General features: G+C 38.8%; 1 protein-coding gene across 1 annotated transcript; it reads left to right on the forward strand.

Moving 5' to 3' along the window:
- Window positions 1–1381: 1381 nt before the first annotated feature.
- On the forward strand, window positions 1382–12749 carry c1qtnf6b (C1q and TNF related 6b). Its single transcript, XM_060868779.1, has 3 exons — window positions 1382–1485; window positions 6669–6869; window positions 8139–12749. Exons 2-3 carry the CDS (start codon window positions 6677–6679, stop codon window positions 8681–8683), a joined length of 738 nt encoding a protein of 245 aa, XP_060724762.1. The 5' UTR covers window positions 1382–1485; window positions 6669–6676; the 3' UTR covers window positions 8684–12749.
- The last annotated feature ends 4112 nt before the right edge of the window (window positions 12750–16861 follow it).

Consider the following 16861-nt stretch of genomic DNA (forward strand, 5'->3'; position numbering starts at 1 on the left):
GGTACCTGTTAGTTCTGGTAGTTGTCAGGACTAACCAGGAACAGACCAGAAGCAACAGGAATCGTGTTTATGAAGTCTAAGACAAGTTAATTGTCCTCTTTTATTGCATCTGGATTAAATTTCTAGTGGTTTCCAGTTTGACTGGAAAGGTAAAGTAGGTATTCAACTAGGTACAGTAGGTATATTATTTGACTAAAGGTCCACAGCCTGCAAATATTGTGCATTTTGTTCTTGCTATACAGAATTATCAATGAATGATTTAACTTCAATAAGATTTTCTACATTGTATAGCAAATTGTGGATACTTGCATGTCATAACAGTTTCATGAAATAGCCCAGGGATGTGTCTCATTCAAGGTTGTTTATAGTGTTGTGCCAATGCAAGCTGTTCCACTGCCAGCTCCAGTTTTAATCTAGAGAGAATCATAAACAAATATTAATGAAGATAAAAGGTGCCAGATGTTATACCTACATGCATAAGCTTCAAAACCCAGTGAGAACCCCTGAAAATGTCTTGAATAAAAATTGCAGCCAAAAATGTCGATCAGCCAAAACATATTTGTGTATGAGAACAAGACCCTTGTAACTGCCTGTCTTAGGTTACAATGGCAGTCTTAGGTTGCAATGAACACGCCACACCATGCTTGTAATATTATGTACAGTAGAATAGAACAGATGTATTTATTTTGTCACATACATTATGGCATAGTGAAATTCTTTCTTTGCATATCCCAACTTTGAAGTTTGGGGTCAAAGCACAGGATCAGCCATGATACAGCACTCCTGGAGCAGTGAGGGATAAAGGTCTTGCTCAAAGGCCCAACAGTGGCAGCTTAGCAGTGCTGGACATTGAACTCCGATCCTCCATTCAACAACCCTGAGCCTTAACCGCGTGAGCCACCACTGCCTCCTCAACTGACCTCGACTCAATATGGAAGACATTTTTAATGTAAGATTTTTGTCTACAAGACCGAAATTGGGCAGAAACCATCGTACATCACAAAGCATACCTAAGGGAAGCAAACAGCATTTATGAGCCAGATTCAGTACACCCTGACTAAGTATATATATTTTATATATATTTTACATTATATCATTCAACTGCTTGAAGCTTTACTCGTTCTTCCTTCCAATCACCATCTTGTGCCAAGTCAGAGCCATTGCTCATCCATGAGCTTTGGATTTCTTGGGCAGAAGCCACTCAAGGAATTTGCAGAGTGTGTAGAAAAACTACACCATAAAGTTGAGAGCTCTGGGAATTTAGGAGGGGATAAAGCAGAAAAAAAGGAGAGGGAGGATAAATTAAAGTCCAAGACAAGAAGAGGAGGAGGAGAATATAATCATATAGAGAGTTCATAAGGAGGGAACTCCTTAAGAGAGAGAGAGAGAGAGAGAGAGAGAGAGAGAGAGAGTTTCCAGCTGATCACTGGAAAGCAGCAGCAGCAGCAGCAGCAGAACTCGGATCGGCTGCATGAGGATCCCTCGGTAAGTGAAAGTTTAACAGATCATAAATATATTTGTTTTGCACTCCTTTTTTTTTTTTTTTTGCAATAGCGCAAACACCATACGCGTCCATACCCGCGACACGCAGATTACCTGCAATATCTTTATATGCAAAAAAAAAAAAAAAAAAAAAAAAGGATAAAGTCGGAAAGTTAGAGATGATTGACATTTATGGCAATTTTCAGAAAATTCACATGCTCTGCTGTGCTGGCAACCCAGCCATGAATGAGATGCAATGTGTGCATGCAGCATGCAGCTTTCCCCACTCATTACTGCTGCTTCCTTTTGTGAGGACGTGGCTCTTTTTTTGCAGTGTTTCTTTTTTCCCTTCTCTCCCTCTCTCTTTGTATTAAAACATCTGGATTTGGAAAGAGGAGCAGTGTTGACATGTTCCACTTAATAAATAACCTCTGTGCACGTCCAACAAAGGTGCACAGTACAATCTTTCATAGACATGACAACGTTTTGAATGTGGTTCACAAAACAATATAAAGAAGAATGAATAGACCATGTACAGTAATGAGACAGCTTTTCTTTTTTTTTTTTTTTTTTTTTTTTTTGCGCATGCGCGGTGGGAATTGCGCACACTAAATAAGGCGCTGTAAATTGTAGATTGCGCACATTTCTATGTCCTGCAGGGTTTTGGATTTAAAGGGACAAGTGTGCATTTTGGCATTTTGATTAATAGGAATAAATCATAATGATTTATTGAAGGCGTTAAAACCTGAACTGAATCTAAATTGACGCAGAGACAGATGCATGGATCAGAGAAACCTGAGCACTAATTCAGTTCATTGTTCAACACTCCTACTAAGACATGTTCAACAAGCCAAAGTGCAAAAAAAAAAAAAAAAAAAAAAAAAAAAAGGAAAAGAATTTGACAGCATGTTTAATCATCCTAAAGGAGCCCAAAAATCTGCCATGTATGAAAAATGGAGGAGCGATTATTCTTCCCAAAGACTGTTTAACATTCCTACAACTCAGTTAAACACTGCAGATTTCCTCTTTCACCCACTTATTAAAGTTGTAAAAGTCAAGGAAAGCCAAAGTCTCGACATGTGTCATAAAATTCCCAGTGAAAGTTTCCAGGATACAGTAACTACAAGTACACATGACTGGGTCACGAGCATCCCAAAAATGGCCATCACAGATTTTAATGGGGTTGTTATGAGAGAAAAAACATATTATAAACCTTTTTTATTTATGTGGAACATGTAGTGCATTACATCATACGGGGATATATGCTTCAAATGACTGTCAGCAAGAAAAAAATTGTGATTCATGTCTTAAAAGATGACAGAAAAGTAATGAGAGCAGAGTTTATTACTGGTGAAGATTTAATGAGCTGCAGTGCAAGTAGTCAGGAAGCCCATGTGCCTAAAGTCTTGTGCATCCAAGATGCTTTTCTGCTCATAACGGTTGCAAAGGGTGCTTATTTAAGTTAATGTATCGTTCCTGGCAGGTCAGTCAGTCCTGGCATACTTCTCGTATCTTTCTCATAAACAAGGTGTTTCTGCATTGTAAGCTACACCTCATTGGATGCTTGTTGTATCATCATTCTGTGTAAACTGTAGAGACTGTTGTGTATGAAAATGCAAAGGGATCAGCAATATCTGGCACACACATCAATAAAGTCTGTGAGGTTTGTTGCATTGTGCTGTTGTCACATGATTGGCCGCCTTTTCAACACAAAAAGACAGATTGTTATTGACTACACAAGTCATGGAATAGTTATAATCGCTAACAAGCATTTAAACACAAATAATTATGCATTATTAAGGCTATAATTTAGAAAAAAAAAGTAAGCATGAGAACATTTTCAGCTAGGAAGTGATCACAAATGATCAAACCTGGATCATTTACCTTTTTTGTTGCTGTTGTGAAGGCATCATCAATCTTCTTTCAAGACTTGGCAGGAAATGGATCTTAAGACTTACAGTACAAGATTTCAGATTAGAAGATAAAGACCGCAAACATGCCCTCAATTTAAGACAGGATCGGGTGAGGGACACAAAATCAATGTTTGGCAACAGTCTTCTCATCACCTGATATGAAAAAATATGTTTTAATTAAAATAATAAAAAATAAATAAATAAAAAAGTTCAAGTGCAAAAAAGGAAGAATATAAATGGGCTGAACTGTTTGGTGTGGAGGAAATGTTCTCCAACCTTTCATGGACATTTTCATGGATCTAATATTTGCACTTTTGTTTAGTTACACTGAACAAACACTAGATTTTCAGACATTTCTCTGATATGTAATCATGATACTGCTTCAAGCAGGACATCATAGCTGCATTTATATCAGAGGTTCCTACTAGAGATGAGCCGGATACTCGGCTGAAACGAGTATCCGGTACGGATAAAGCACTTCTGCTGAGTACGAGTATTATACAAGTAATACGAGTCAATATCTGTCCTCGGATTGAATGAAAATCATCGTTGGGTAGCTGATTGTGTCAGCGTTCTGTGATAGGCTAGTCACAGCGCCCCTCCCCTACAGTGATAGGCTAGTCACAGCGCCCCTCCCCTACACACATACACATGTATTGTGTTGCTGTGTCTCGCTCTGCTCACTCACAGTCACACACAGAACAGCTCTCTGTCTCTCCCTGTCACTCGGGTTCGCGGGTCTTTTCCGTTAACGTTTAGGGTTTCTTCAGCTTTTTACTTCGGGTTACTTTACTCAGAGTACAGATACAGATACGGATAATTCATATGGTTAACAGATACAGATACAGATACAGATAATGCTGTACTCGCTCATCCCTAGTTCCTATGTGGCTAACAAGATAATCCGAGCAGACATGGAGACAAAACTGAATGTTACCACAGAAACTCTAGCGTATGATGATGGATGGGTTGAATCAATGCTAACAGCATAAATATGGTGGTTGAACTGCTATTTAAACAAAATTTACAGAAATGTTTGGGTTTATCGCACAAAACGCTTTATAAACAAAATCCATGGCTAGTCAATAGCTAGGTAAACCTCGGAATACATGTCTGCAGGGAATTAAAAGACATCATAATTGTGTCTTGGCAGGTAGTAAACAGGAGCATTATAGGAGCTTGCGAGATGGTAATGTCTTCTGACAAGGGCAGAAATAGAGGTCGAGCTTTTGGCGACTACAATAAATAGAAGAAAACACAAAAGCAAGCAAGGTAAGCAGGAGAAAACAAGGACTTCATTTACTAGTTCGCAGGTCGTAAATAAGATCGTTTTTTGAGGAGCTCAGTGAAGGCAGCATGAAAATGAGGCACAGATACTAAAGAAGATGAAAAACTTATGCAATTTTAAAAAGTAATATTATGCACCTGCGTAAACAGGCATGAAGATTCACGTAACGTCTGCGAGCTACAGGTACAGTGGATAAAAACATAACAGTGCAGTGACAGATGTATGCTGTAAGGGTTTCGTAGTGAGGACGGGGTGAAGGGGAGGTGTAGAAAAGGAGTGCTCAGGAAACAAGGAAAATTACAGCCAAAAACAACATATTCCACAGGGCCAAGTTCTCCACCACCTCCTACAACTCAGTCTTTCAATTTTCTATCTACCTCTCTTACTCTCTTGCGCTTGTCTTCTTTCACTTTATTCTGTTTTCCAATGTTTATTGCAATGAAAAGAGCTCGACCTCTATTTCTGCCCTTGTCAAAAGACATCACAGTCTCTTTTTAATGGCTTTTTCCCCACCACCACCACTACCTCAATCTCTGGGCTTTCTCAAATCACCAGCTCTAACCAGGTGTCCTTGGGGCCTGTTCAGCATGAGAGAACACAGTTTACAACAGATTGGCGATCACAATAAACGCGGTCACTAAACAAACACTATCATTTTCTCCATGCGGTGTGTCACTTATTTTTGCCCTCACCTGCAAAATGGCTTTACAAACTGACTCCCTTACACTATGAAAATTAATTCAGTTTCATTATAAACCAGTGGCTCATTTAAATGTCTTGATTTATGTTAAACGTGTCAAAGTCAAAGCACTACTGTATTTCTAGATTTGTAGGAGAAATTTGTCCAAACTAATAAACATTATGCGTACCTTAAACCTTTTTAGCAGTATACTGACCAGTATTCTGTCATTGAGACTCGTTGAGACTTATCAGACATTTTCAATCAATACATGCAAATGAATTATTTTTTTGGCAGCAAGTTTGATATAAAATCAGTCGGACCTCAAGAAAACACCTACAAATTTTAGATGTTTAGATTTTAGATAATTGTTGGGATTGCTATGAACAGTTTTACACTTTAATCAGTGAACAGTTGATTACTTTAACAAAGTAAACTTCATGTTAAAAGTCTTTCCTGGTTACACAATGACACTTTTTGAGCATTTAATAAACAGTTATAGAAGGGAAATAATTTATAATCACACTTTCCAATGTCCTTTTTGAGTCCCTTTCTTCATAATATCTGCTTAGGGAGTTTTTCTTCACCATCTTCCCTGACCTGCTTATTACGAATGCATTTGCACATTTAAAATGTACATTCTAAATTTATATAATTCTGTAAAGCAGCTTTGTGACAATGTCCATTATTAAAAGCGGTATAGAAATAAAATTGAATTTAATTGAACTTTAGAAGTTAGCTGCTACGTTGGTCACATTGTTAGCATAGATACAAAAGCAAAAAAAAAAAAAAAAAAAAGGTTTCACACAGCTCCTAAAATTAGACTCAAACATCATATTAAACATATCAAATCTTGTGATTATGAGACTCAACTTGGCTGTTGATTCTGACAGCGATATTTACACGAGAATTGAAGCCCTGGAAGCTTAAAAGTGTGCGGAGATGGAAGTAGTGAAAAAGAAGGATTAAAGTGCCGCCGCATCACTCTCTTTAGAGATAAATTGCAAGCTAATTTCCTAATACCTATTATTACCCATTACCTTTACCAGTATTGAATGCATACATCCTTCAGAGTTCTGTCCACACTGGGATACAATAATCAATGGTCTTATTAGGTGGAGTTTGATTTATTTGTTATGATCTTTTCCTAATGAATGCATCTTAACCATTCATCTGCAATGATTATGCTGAGGCTCAGCCAGCATGCAGCATTCATCCTTTTTTTCCATTACACTCCCTAATTATTTATTTATTTATTTATTTATTTATCTATCTATCTTTCTCTCTCTCTGACTTTTTTATTCAGGTGTGGTCATGTCTGGATTCTTTCTATCTGTGCTGTTGCTCCTCCCGCTGGTGGCCTCTGTCCCCTCCCCCTCCAGGTCACCACCCAAATACTGCCGAAGATGCTGCGATCACCTGGATCCGCCTGTAAGCAACTCGCCCCAACCCGTGGCCTATCAGACGCCAGAGGTTCGCACGTTCATTAACATGACCATTCTCAAAGGTAAGAATGATTTTTTTTTTTTTTTTATACAACTGAGCAATTGAGGGTTAAAAGTCTTGCTTTAACTAGGCTACCACATGTCCCCTGCCCCACACCATCATCTTGTTACCTTGCTTACTTACTTACTTACTCACCCATTACAGTGCTACCTCACTCACTGACTTACATCCTTACTTACTTTATCTATTTCTTTCTCTCACACTCACTTTTCTCTACATATGTGCCTACATGAGTGTCAGATTAACCTAGAAGTGTTTCTGTGATCAGAGAGGAATAGAAGTCCTAAATCATAAGTAACCCAGTGATGAACTTATATGTTAACCACACCCACTAACATGCTTACTAACCCCCTACTCTCTTTTTCTCCCTCTCTCTCTGTCTCACACACACACACACACACACACACACACACACACACTTACTCATTCAATCACTCACTCGCACACATGCTATCATCACACAGAAACTCGACCCAACCTTCCACTACTATATTACTGGAAAATGCTGCACTGGATCTAGCCTCTGCCCCCTGCATGCAGACCGCAGAGCTTGTCTCTTGTCTGCTTTGTTAATCAGAAAAACAGTGCCGTCTTTTTAGAATTCATCCCCAAGAGGAGATAGCAGGCTCTAGAGGCATACAGAACTGGCAGGAAACTTGCCTATGTGGCAGTAAACTACAAGCGGCAACATGTGTGTCGTGTTTGTCTGTGTTCTGAGATTACAGCCCTGAGAACACTCAGCTTCTCGCAGACGTCTGTGCTTACTCAGAGCTCAGTAAAAGCTGTTCTGCTGGATTCATTGGAACAGCCATGACTGGGAACAGTAACAGCATGTGGTTAGACAACATACAGATCGACTTTACAGTGAAATTGAAATAAAATGTAAGTCACTCTGGATAAGGGTGTCTGCTAAATGTAAATGAAATTCATATCCAGGGTCTTACTATATGCACTGCAGCTCTAATTTCTCATGGTTAGTTCCTAAGAGCCAAGGAGGATGAAACAGACCAAACTACTCCCTGGGCATTGGACATAGTGTGTTAAGCATGACTTGGATTTTACATTGGATTTATTTCATTAATGCTGCCCAACAGCTGCAGGTTTCTTAGTGCATAATGTTAACCCTATGGTGTTTGAGTCAGTCAGTCAGTCACTCATTCCTTGGCCCACCTTGCTTATTCATAACTAACTCATTCCCTTACAGTCATTACATTAAATAACATTTCCAGGCTTTCATCCATATATCCATTCATTTGTCCTTGGCTCACAGGAGATAAAGGGGATCGGGGTGAGAGAGGAACTCCGGGGAAACCAGGAGAAGAAGGTTCTCCAGGTCCCAAAGGAGCCATTGGTCTTAAAGGCAGCAAAGGGCAGGCCGGAGCTCCTGGAGACCCCTGCAAGAGCCAGAAATCGTCCTTCTCAGTGGGCCGCCGAAAGGCCCTCCACAGCGACGACTATTACCAGGCACTACTCTTTGACACCGTGTTTGTCAACCTTGACGAACACTTCAACATGTTTAAAGGCAAGTTCTACTGCTATGTGCCGGGTATCTACTTCTTCAACATTAACATCCACACATGGAATTTTAAGGAGACCTATCTGCACCTGATGCAGAACGAACGCGAGCAGGTTATCCTGTACGCACAGCCCAGTGACCGCTCCATCATGCAGAGCCAGAGCGTCATGCTTTCTCTCGAGCTTAACGACGAAGTCTGGGTGCGCCTCTACAAGCGGGAGCGGGAAAATGCCATTTACAGTGATGACGTTGACGTCTACATCACCTTCAATGGCTACCTTGTGGCTCCTGCTGCATAGAAATGGCATCACAGGGATGGTTTCCCAATACTGAGAGTGGGAATTATGGATTAAGTCTTCTCTCAGGGAAAACGTGCCAATGGAGTTCTATGAAGGGGAAGGATGCAGTGCTAATTGAATAATTAACAATGCATTAGGTACAGTTAGCTAACAGATGATTTACATATTGGTGCTAAAATAGCTGACTCACTAACAATTTGATTCGGTACCTTTGGTTTTATCGTTTTTTTTGTTTTTTTTTTGCTGTGTTACATATGATTAACTTGGCTGCAGAGCAGCCTCAATGGGCAAAACTAAAATATATAACAAAATATCATAGATCTGTTAAATCTCCTCAGAAGCTTCTTCTGAGCACAGCAATGTACATTGTGAAATGAAAACAGGTCACCTGTACTGTACTGTATCTGTCCTTCAAAAAAAAAACAGTACTTCCTAAAAGGGGGTTGACTGGAAAATACTCCAGACTTATGTAAGCATTTGGCTTGGATCATAGTCTTTACTTATTACCATGTCTCTAGCGCCAGCCTGGACTGAGTAACAGTTTTTGGTTGTTGAGGTGAGGCCTTTGCTTATACTGTACTAGCCAGCCAGGCTTTTTCAGTGCCATTAACACCAATACAGAGGGACAGGAGTAAAGCTGTAGCAGCAATCAACCTAAAACCTATTAACCTGCTATCTTTAAAAAAACATACTAAAAAAATAGTCCATTTTTTGCATAAGTGCATAAATAATGCATTCAGTAGTTGACTATCTAGATGGTACAGGATGAATACGTTAGGGTTAGATGAATTATATCATCTTATCCCATTGACTTTATACTGTTGGTGTAATGATGTACCATTGGATTTATATATTTACTGGTATAAGTGACCAGTTTCCTTGCAGCTGGCTTTTTATCAGTGACCATAACAATTATGTTTTCTTCCTTTTGATGCATTTTAGAAGGTTATTAACATGTCATAGCTAATGTCTTGTTGCTTCAGTGCCAATAAATTTGGCAAGTGTGACGTTTGTTTTTAAATGAAAAATAATTAAATCAATCAATCAAATAAGTCATTAGTTAAATGTCAAGTTAAATGAGGTAAATAAATTGTGTAAATAGCCTTGTGTAAATTACCCTGAATGTAAAGTCAGTGATTTAATATTTGTACCAAAGCGGTTAACTATCCTGGGATTGGCAGATTCTCTGATTCCTAGTCTTTCATTTTGCTAGATTCATAACATCTTAATGATGAGCATGAAAATAGCAACTGGGCAAGAAGAGGAAAACCTGTCTAATGCCCAACCAAATTAGCATTAGAGATATGAAAGGCCATGTTTGCCCCATACAAAAAATGATGCCTGAAAGTTTTTCAACATGCCCGCTGTGTTAAGATAATGCACCATGAGGGACTATAAGTTGAACGTGATTTAGCACTTAAGTATGACAAAAAGGAGGCTTTATCGTAAAACGGCCATAAAGCATATCCAACTTGCAATCCCTTTTAAACAGTTTCGCTCAATAAATGTGCTTTCCTTACTTTTGTGAAAATGCTCCCCATTACTCATGTATGCATTGTGGATTGCTTGAAAGGTACAGCTAGGAAGAAATGAGGGACATTGGGACATCGAAGAAATAAACATAGTGGTGTAAAAGTGTCTAAAGTGAGCTGTCTTAATACTGTGCCACTGATATTGATTAGATCTGAAAGAAAAAGAGGCCACCCATCTGCCTCTGGAAGGGAACCCAGCTGCGTTAGAGCTGCTATGTTTATAGACAGCAGAAACAGGAAACCAGACCAACTATCTGTAATCACAACCAGATAACAAGTCAGTGACAGCGAGAGAGTAGTAAAGGACAGAGGGTGGTTCTTGCTCAAAATATATAAACCACACACCACTTTATTTTTTTCATTAACCAATATTAGTCAGTAATACAGCCAAAAGACAGCTTATAGAGCTTGCCAATGAGAAACGTAGATTGGACTTATATTTGCTGTTAAAGAAATTTTTACTATCCAAAATGGCTTAGTTATGGGCAGACAAAACCCACTCTTGGCTGAAGCAATACAACACTGATGTTATTACTCTATAAACAGTTAAATGAAGGGCAATGAGCAGGTCACTGTGAGACAACGTCTACAGAAAACTCCAGTCGTTTACATCTTTTTGTATACAGCCCCACTGTATAAATGTGGTTTTAATGGCATTGAGGAGGTTTATAGTGTTTGCTGATTTTGGATCAGTTTTCTGCATGTATGTGTGAGAGTCTGGGTTTTTGTTTAGTCTTGAGTTCCAGGTTGTTTTGCAGCCGTAACCTCAAATTTGATCCTTGCCTTTGACAACTAGTGCAATAGCAAGTATCTGTCAGAAACAGATACTCTTTGTTGAGGCATTGTCTGAGTGGTGACAGTTCTACTTACTTCAGCGTGCTTCTAGAAAATACACCTAGGTACATTTCTGTTTATCCTGAAATCAAAAACCTGAACCACAGCAAAGCCTCAGTTAATAGATAATACATCACAAGGAAATCAAAATAACATGATTTTAGGTGGTCCTACAATCAAAAACATACCTCAGAGTGAGGTTAGTATTAGCTGAAGATAGCATATCATTTATTTCCAGTACATATTTCCAGTTAGTGGAATTTGTACATTACAAGAAAATTCCTTTTTAGTTAATAGTACAATCAAAACATGCCTCAAAGCAATGCTAGTATTTTCTGTACTTATCATGTTACAACAAAATCTGTTTTGAAGGAGATTTTCTTATCAAAACATGCCTTAGAGTGAGGCTAGTATTAACTGTAGCTAGCATTTATAATATTTCCAGGAAAAACTTTGCGATCTGCATACCGATCCAGTTTTTGCTTGAAGTTAGCATATCACAAGAAGGTTAAGATAAGATTTACAGGTGATTCCTACAGTACTATCCAAACACTGACCTGAAGTGAAACTAGCACTGTCTAGAGTTTCAGTTGATCCTACTGAAAAAAAATGACTCAGAGTGAGGCTGGTATTCTCTACAAGGCCTAGTATATCAGAAGATCCATTTCAAGGTGATAATACTTTTAAACATGTCTCAGAGTGAAGCTTGTATCAGCTGGAGTTAGCACATCAAAAGGAAGTCTATTTATGAGCTATTCAGTCGATCCTACCATCAAAATGTGCTCTAAATGTGGCAAGCACTGGGTTTCTCATGTAACAAGAAAGTTTGTTTTTGATATTTTTACGAGATTCTAGAATCCAAAACCTGACTCAGAGCAAGGCTCAGATTTTAAGGTTACAATACCATCAAAAACATGCCTTAGCTTCAGTTAGCATGCCAGAAAAACATTTATTTATGAGATTTCCAGGTATTTTACTAGTGAAAAGTTGACTCAGGTTAAGGCTAGTGTGGTTTGGAGTTGTTACAGTACATTACAAGAAAGTCCTTCTTTCAGGTTATCATACTGCTGGTTGTTAAACAGATCAAACATCTGACTGAAAAGGAAAACTTTAATTAACTCACACAAGAATATTACCATGCTAACATTAAAGTGGGCTGCCATTTCAAAATTGAGCTTAGCAAAACACAGCTCATATAGTTTAACCTTGCCAGCATACTTTATTGCTCAAGCAAAATCTGCTCCATTCTACATCTAATCCAGATGTTACTGTGGACATTCAGATAACTGGAATTAAACAAGGATGCTAGAACAAGAACACCAGACATGGAGAACTAACCACAAAGGTTGCGAAGAAGTTTATATTTCTGTCCCGGTCAATTGGCTGCTCTTTTAAAGTCGATAACTGAGGTACTATTCCACTTTCCACACTTAAGCAATTTACATGTCAGCTGTTGAAATTAGATCATGTTTTCAATTACAAAACAATGTTCAAATATTGCTGGGATTTAAAAACCTGGTTATTCTTCATGTGTTTCTGATGCCAGGCCTAAAGATTGGTGCTTTATTATAAAGGTGCTAAATTGTAAGTTTACTAGCAAAGGTGCACTTTTTGTATACATGAATATAAATATTGCTTGTATTGTGTAAAAACATTTTTTTATATGCCAAACATTACCATTAAATTCTGCAGCAAAGTAATTCTTGGTCAGATTCTTTTTTTTATATATATATATTTACTACAGTAGGAATAACATGTTCCCGCTCTGCTAACATCCTGTAGGCTCTTTTTTTTTTTTTTTTTTTGCACATCCATCTGTGTCTTCTTACTGTGTCTTGCTATAAAATACTTTGTCAGTCTGTATACCCTCAATGTCCTCCAAACACTGCTCAGGCTTCATTTTATCCTCTGCCGTGAGTGTGTGCAGCCTGGGCTGTGAGTAGAGAGAGAGAAAGAGAGAGAGACAGACAGAGAGAAAGAGAGAGAGAAAAAAAACTCCACTCTTCTCACTAATGGAGGCAGAGAAATAATAAACCCAAGGCTAGAGTGTGAACAATCCAGACATCTCTTCTCTTCCTCTGTAATCAACCTCCGATTCCTATCATGTCTCTTCCCCTCCTTTTTCTTTCCCCTCTCATCTTTTCTCTCCACATTCCTCACCTTGGCTTTTCATCTCCTCTAATTAATCTACACAGTTTCTCATCTTCTCAACTCCACTCTTCTGTTATTATTCCGTACTCCTATGACTTCCAGATGCCTTAAAAAGTTTCCTTTAATATGTAATTAGTCTGCTCCTTTCCGTGCAAAAAATAAGTATCTGGTTTGATGTTTATTTACATTATGTTGAATATTGCACATGTACTTAAACTCTTATCATATTCCATTTACCATGGCGCTGTTGAATTCTCAAATCCGATTGGTCGAAGTTTGTTGGCGTATTTGTTCTGTTATAGTAACAGCTACTTCACATGGCAGATGCGTCCCATAATCTAATGAGAATAACTAACATATTTTGAAAACATTTTGCTACATAAAAATTGTTTTTATAGCTGTTGATATTGTGAACCTTTCTTTAAGGAGACTTTTATTTAACAAATCGAGAAGTCGTCTCCAGTTTATGTAAATTTTTCAACATGGGAAATTCTTCGGGACTTTTTCCATTTTCTGGTTGCTTGGTAACATTACAAGATGGGATTTCTTAGCATTTTTCTTAACTTAAAGAAAATGAGAAACGGATGTTTATATCTGTTCTAATACAAGCTTTTAGCAAGCATGGAATGTAACTATAAACGGATTAAAAAAACGACAAAATTGTTTAAGAAAGGAGGAGGAGGCTAGTGGAAGAGGGATCAAACACTTCAGATCACAGTGTCATTGGAAACAGTCCCTCAGGTTGATTCATTTTCTATAAAAGTGTTTTATATGTCTTACAAAATATAAAAGCACAGAAAGTTCCAGACAAACCGTATATGTTTAACAACCATGTACTTGGTGTAAATTTTAAATATTTTCCACACTCCCTTTTTATCGTCTTCCGTAATTAATCTCCTGTCTTTTCCCCTGGAATGAATCTGTACCTCATCTCCTCTCCATCCTTCTCCCTTCCCCTGTAATTAACCTACGCCTTGTCTCCTCTTTTCTCTTCTCCCCTTCCACTCCTCTGTAACTAATCTACAGATCTTCTGCTATCTTTCTCATCTGTATTTATTCTGCATGTCCTCTCCTCCGCTCTTATCCGTCCCATTGTAATTAATCTGCACGTCCTCTCCTTTCCTCCCTTCCCCACCATCCACTGGTTTGTTTTCTCTCTCTCTCTCTCTCTCTCTCTCTCTCTCTCTCTCTCTCTCTCTCTCTCTCTCTCTCTAAATTGTTTCCAGCCAGCTGTCAGCAGAGTCTTGGCTTTGTTTTAGCCTCTTTATGAACTGCTGTTACGCTATCAGATAGAGCTGGGAGAGTGTAATATCATTCTCTAGCCCCTTCCTAGCACAGATAGTCTATCAGGACACATATAGAGACGAGCAGAAAATATGCTGCAGTTATCTGATCTGACCGGCTTCGCTTGCAGCACTAAAGCGACGATGCCTAAATCTGCTCTTGGAGCATGTAATGATGTCCAGCATAATTTAGCAAGTCTGCCTTCAACACTGAGAACTTAGGAACGAATCAGATGTGTTATGGTTGGAAATAACCTGCTCGCAAGGAGGAGCCTGAGAAAGATTTTCCGTTTTTCTCCACATATTGAATAATAAAGCCTCAATGTTGCACTCATAAGAAGAATTAATACAGAAAGTACCAGAAGCCAGCAAATGTTAATCAAGTGTCCTGAAACCTATGCGCTTCTTCATTAACCTCTCTAGATTTGTTTGTTTACATGGCCTGCATTTGCATACTGGATGATGACTGGTGCTTATATTTTATGACATCACAATACTGTACATTCTCAGCACGTGCAACACTAAACAGGATTTTCATTTCTTTCCGTTCCTTAAAATAATGCACAGACGAACCCTAGGTTGTGTTTCTACACCCAAAATATTATCTGTGAGCAAAACACAGCCAAGAATTCAATTCTATAGAAAAATGCATGGCTGATCAGTTCAATATCAGCAGGGGACACAGCTAATTTAAAAAAAAAATAAAATAAAAAAAAACTAAAAAATAAAAAACCTGGGGGGCACGGTGGCTTAGTGGTGATCACGTTCGCCTCACACCTCCCGGGATGGGGGTTCGATTCCCGCCTCCGCCTTGTGTGTGTGGAGTTTGCATGTTCTCCCCGTGCCTTGGGGGTTTCCTCCGGGTACTCCGGTTTCCTCCCCCGGTCCAAAGACATGCATGATAGGTTGATTAGCATCTCTGGAAAATTGTCCGTAGTGTGTGATTGCGTGAGTGAATGAGTGTGTGTGTGCCCTGTGATGGGTTGGCACTCCGTCCAGGGTGTATCCTGCCTTGATGCCCGATGACGCCTGAGATAGGCACAGGCTCCCCGTGACCCGAGGTAGTTCGGATAAAGCGGTAGAAAATAAATGAATGAATTAATAAAAAACCTTTAAAAAGAGCTATCATTTTAGGTCTCTCTGCTCTTAGGTAAAATGTAAAACAGCAATGATAAAGCAGCATGACTGAACCAAACAGCTCTTTTTTTAGCAGTTGGGTTGGGGCTAATTTCTGGGCCAGAAAAATATAACTGGAAAACCTGAAACAGAGAACCTATCCAGATATATTTACAACATGATATTGCAAATCATGTAGGTATACTCAGAATTGTTTAAATGAATTTTTACGTTCTAAACAAAACTTCTAAAAAAATCCCTACTGCATCTTTAGGAATTAGAAACGACAACGATATAAAGAATGGTAAAGTAAATTAAATGAATCCACTTGGTTTTTTTTCCCACAAAACTTCTCACAAGTGTGTTGGATTTGCAGGACTAATTTCAGACACATGCAGTTCAGACTGTGCTGTCATTAAATGGATTATGATTATGCTTGGATTTGGGGACACAGTGTTAAAAAGATCAAAGGAATACGAAGAAGTCTGAGAAAGAAGTCTTGTCCTAATATCTCCTTTTGTTTCATTGTGCAGTACTTGTTGAGCTAAAGCGAAAACACTGAAGCAAGCCGGACAATGAACAGATGGAGAAAAGTCCAGAGACAGAAAGAGATGTGGACATGAAAAGAGAGACAGAGTAAGAAACTCGACCTAGCTGTGGGATAATTAACATCAGGAAAAGGGCCTCATTGTCCCTGCAGCTCTTGGGCAATATATAATGACTCGATACTTGAGAAAGGAAAGTTTCAACCTGGACAAAGGCCAGAAAAAACTTTTAAGCGGTTCAAATTTTACTTAACAGAAGTTGTAAAAACAATGAACGTCGAAACAAAGACAGGAAATAGCTGGATTTTTTTTTTTCCTGACACACAAACCAGATGATCTCGGTGTTGTGGTATATGATACGGTCTGAAGTCGTTTTGACTCTAAATAGAAATGGACGTTATTTCCAAACAGCATAGCAGAGGCTTTGTGGTCACTGCGCTGTGGTGGAGCTCCACCCGTATCTGACCTTACCAGAGTCAGAGGATTGGCTACATAAACAAGAACGAAGAAAGCCGTGAAACGCCCTCTAGAGGCTTCCCCGACGTATTTACTACAATGTCGGCTGGAAAGAGACTGGATTTATTCGCTGGCAAGAGATCGAAAACAAATTAGCCGGCAAGACAGAACCGTGGCTCCTTTATTTCTCCATCACTACAACTGGACATCATCTGTATCTGTGTAGAGATTTAACATCGGAAAGAACATAAAATCACTCAC

Source organism: Tachysurus vachellii, chromosome 4, assembly GCF_030014155.1.
Source record: "Tachysurus vachellii isolate PV-2020 chromosome 4, HZAU_Pvac_v1, whole genome shotgun sequence".
NCBI classification, from domain to species: domain Eukaryota; kingdom Metazoa; phylum Chordata; class Actinopteri; order Siluriformes; family Bagridae; genus Tachysurus; species Tachysurus vachellii.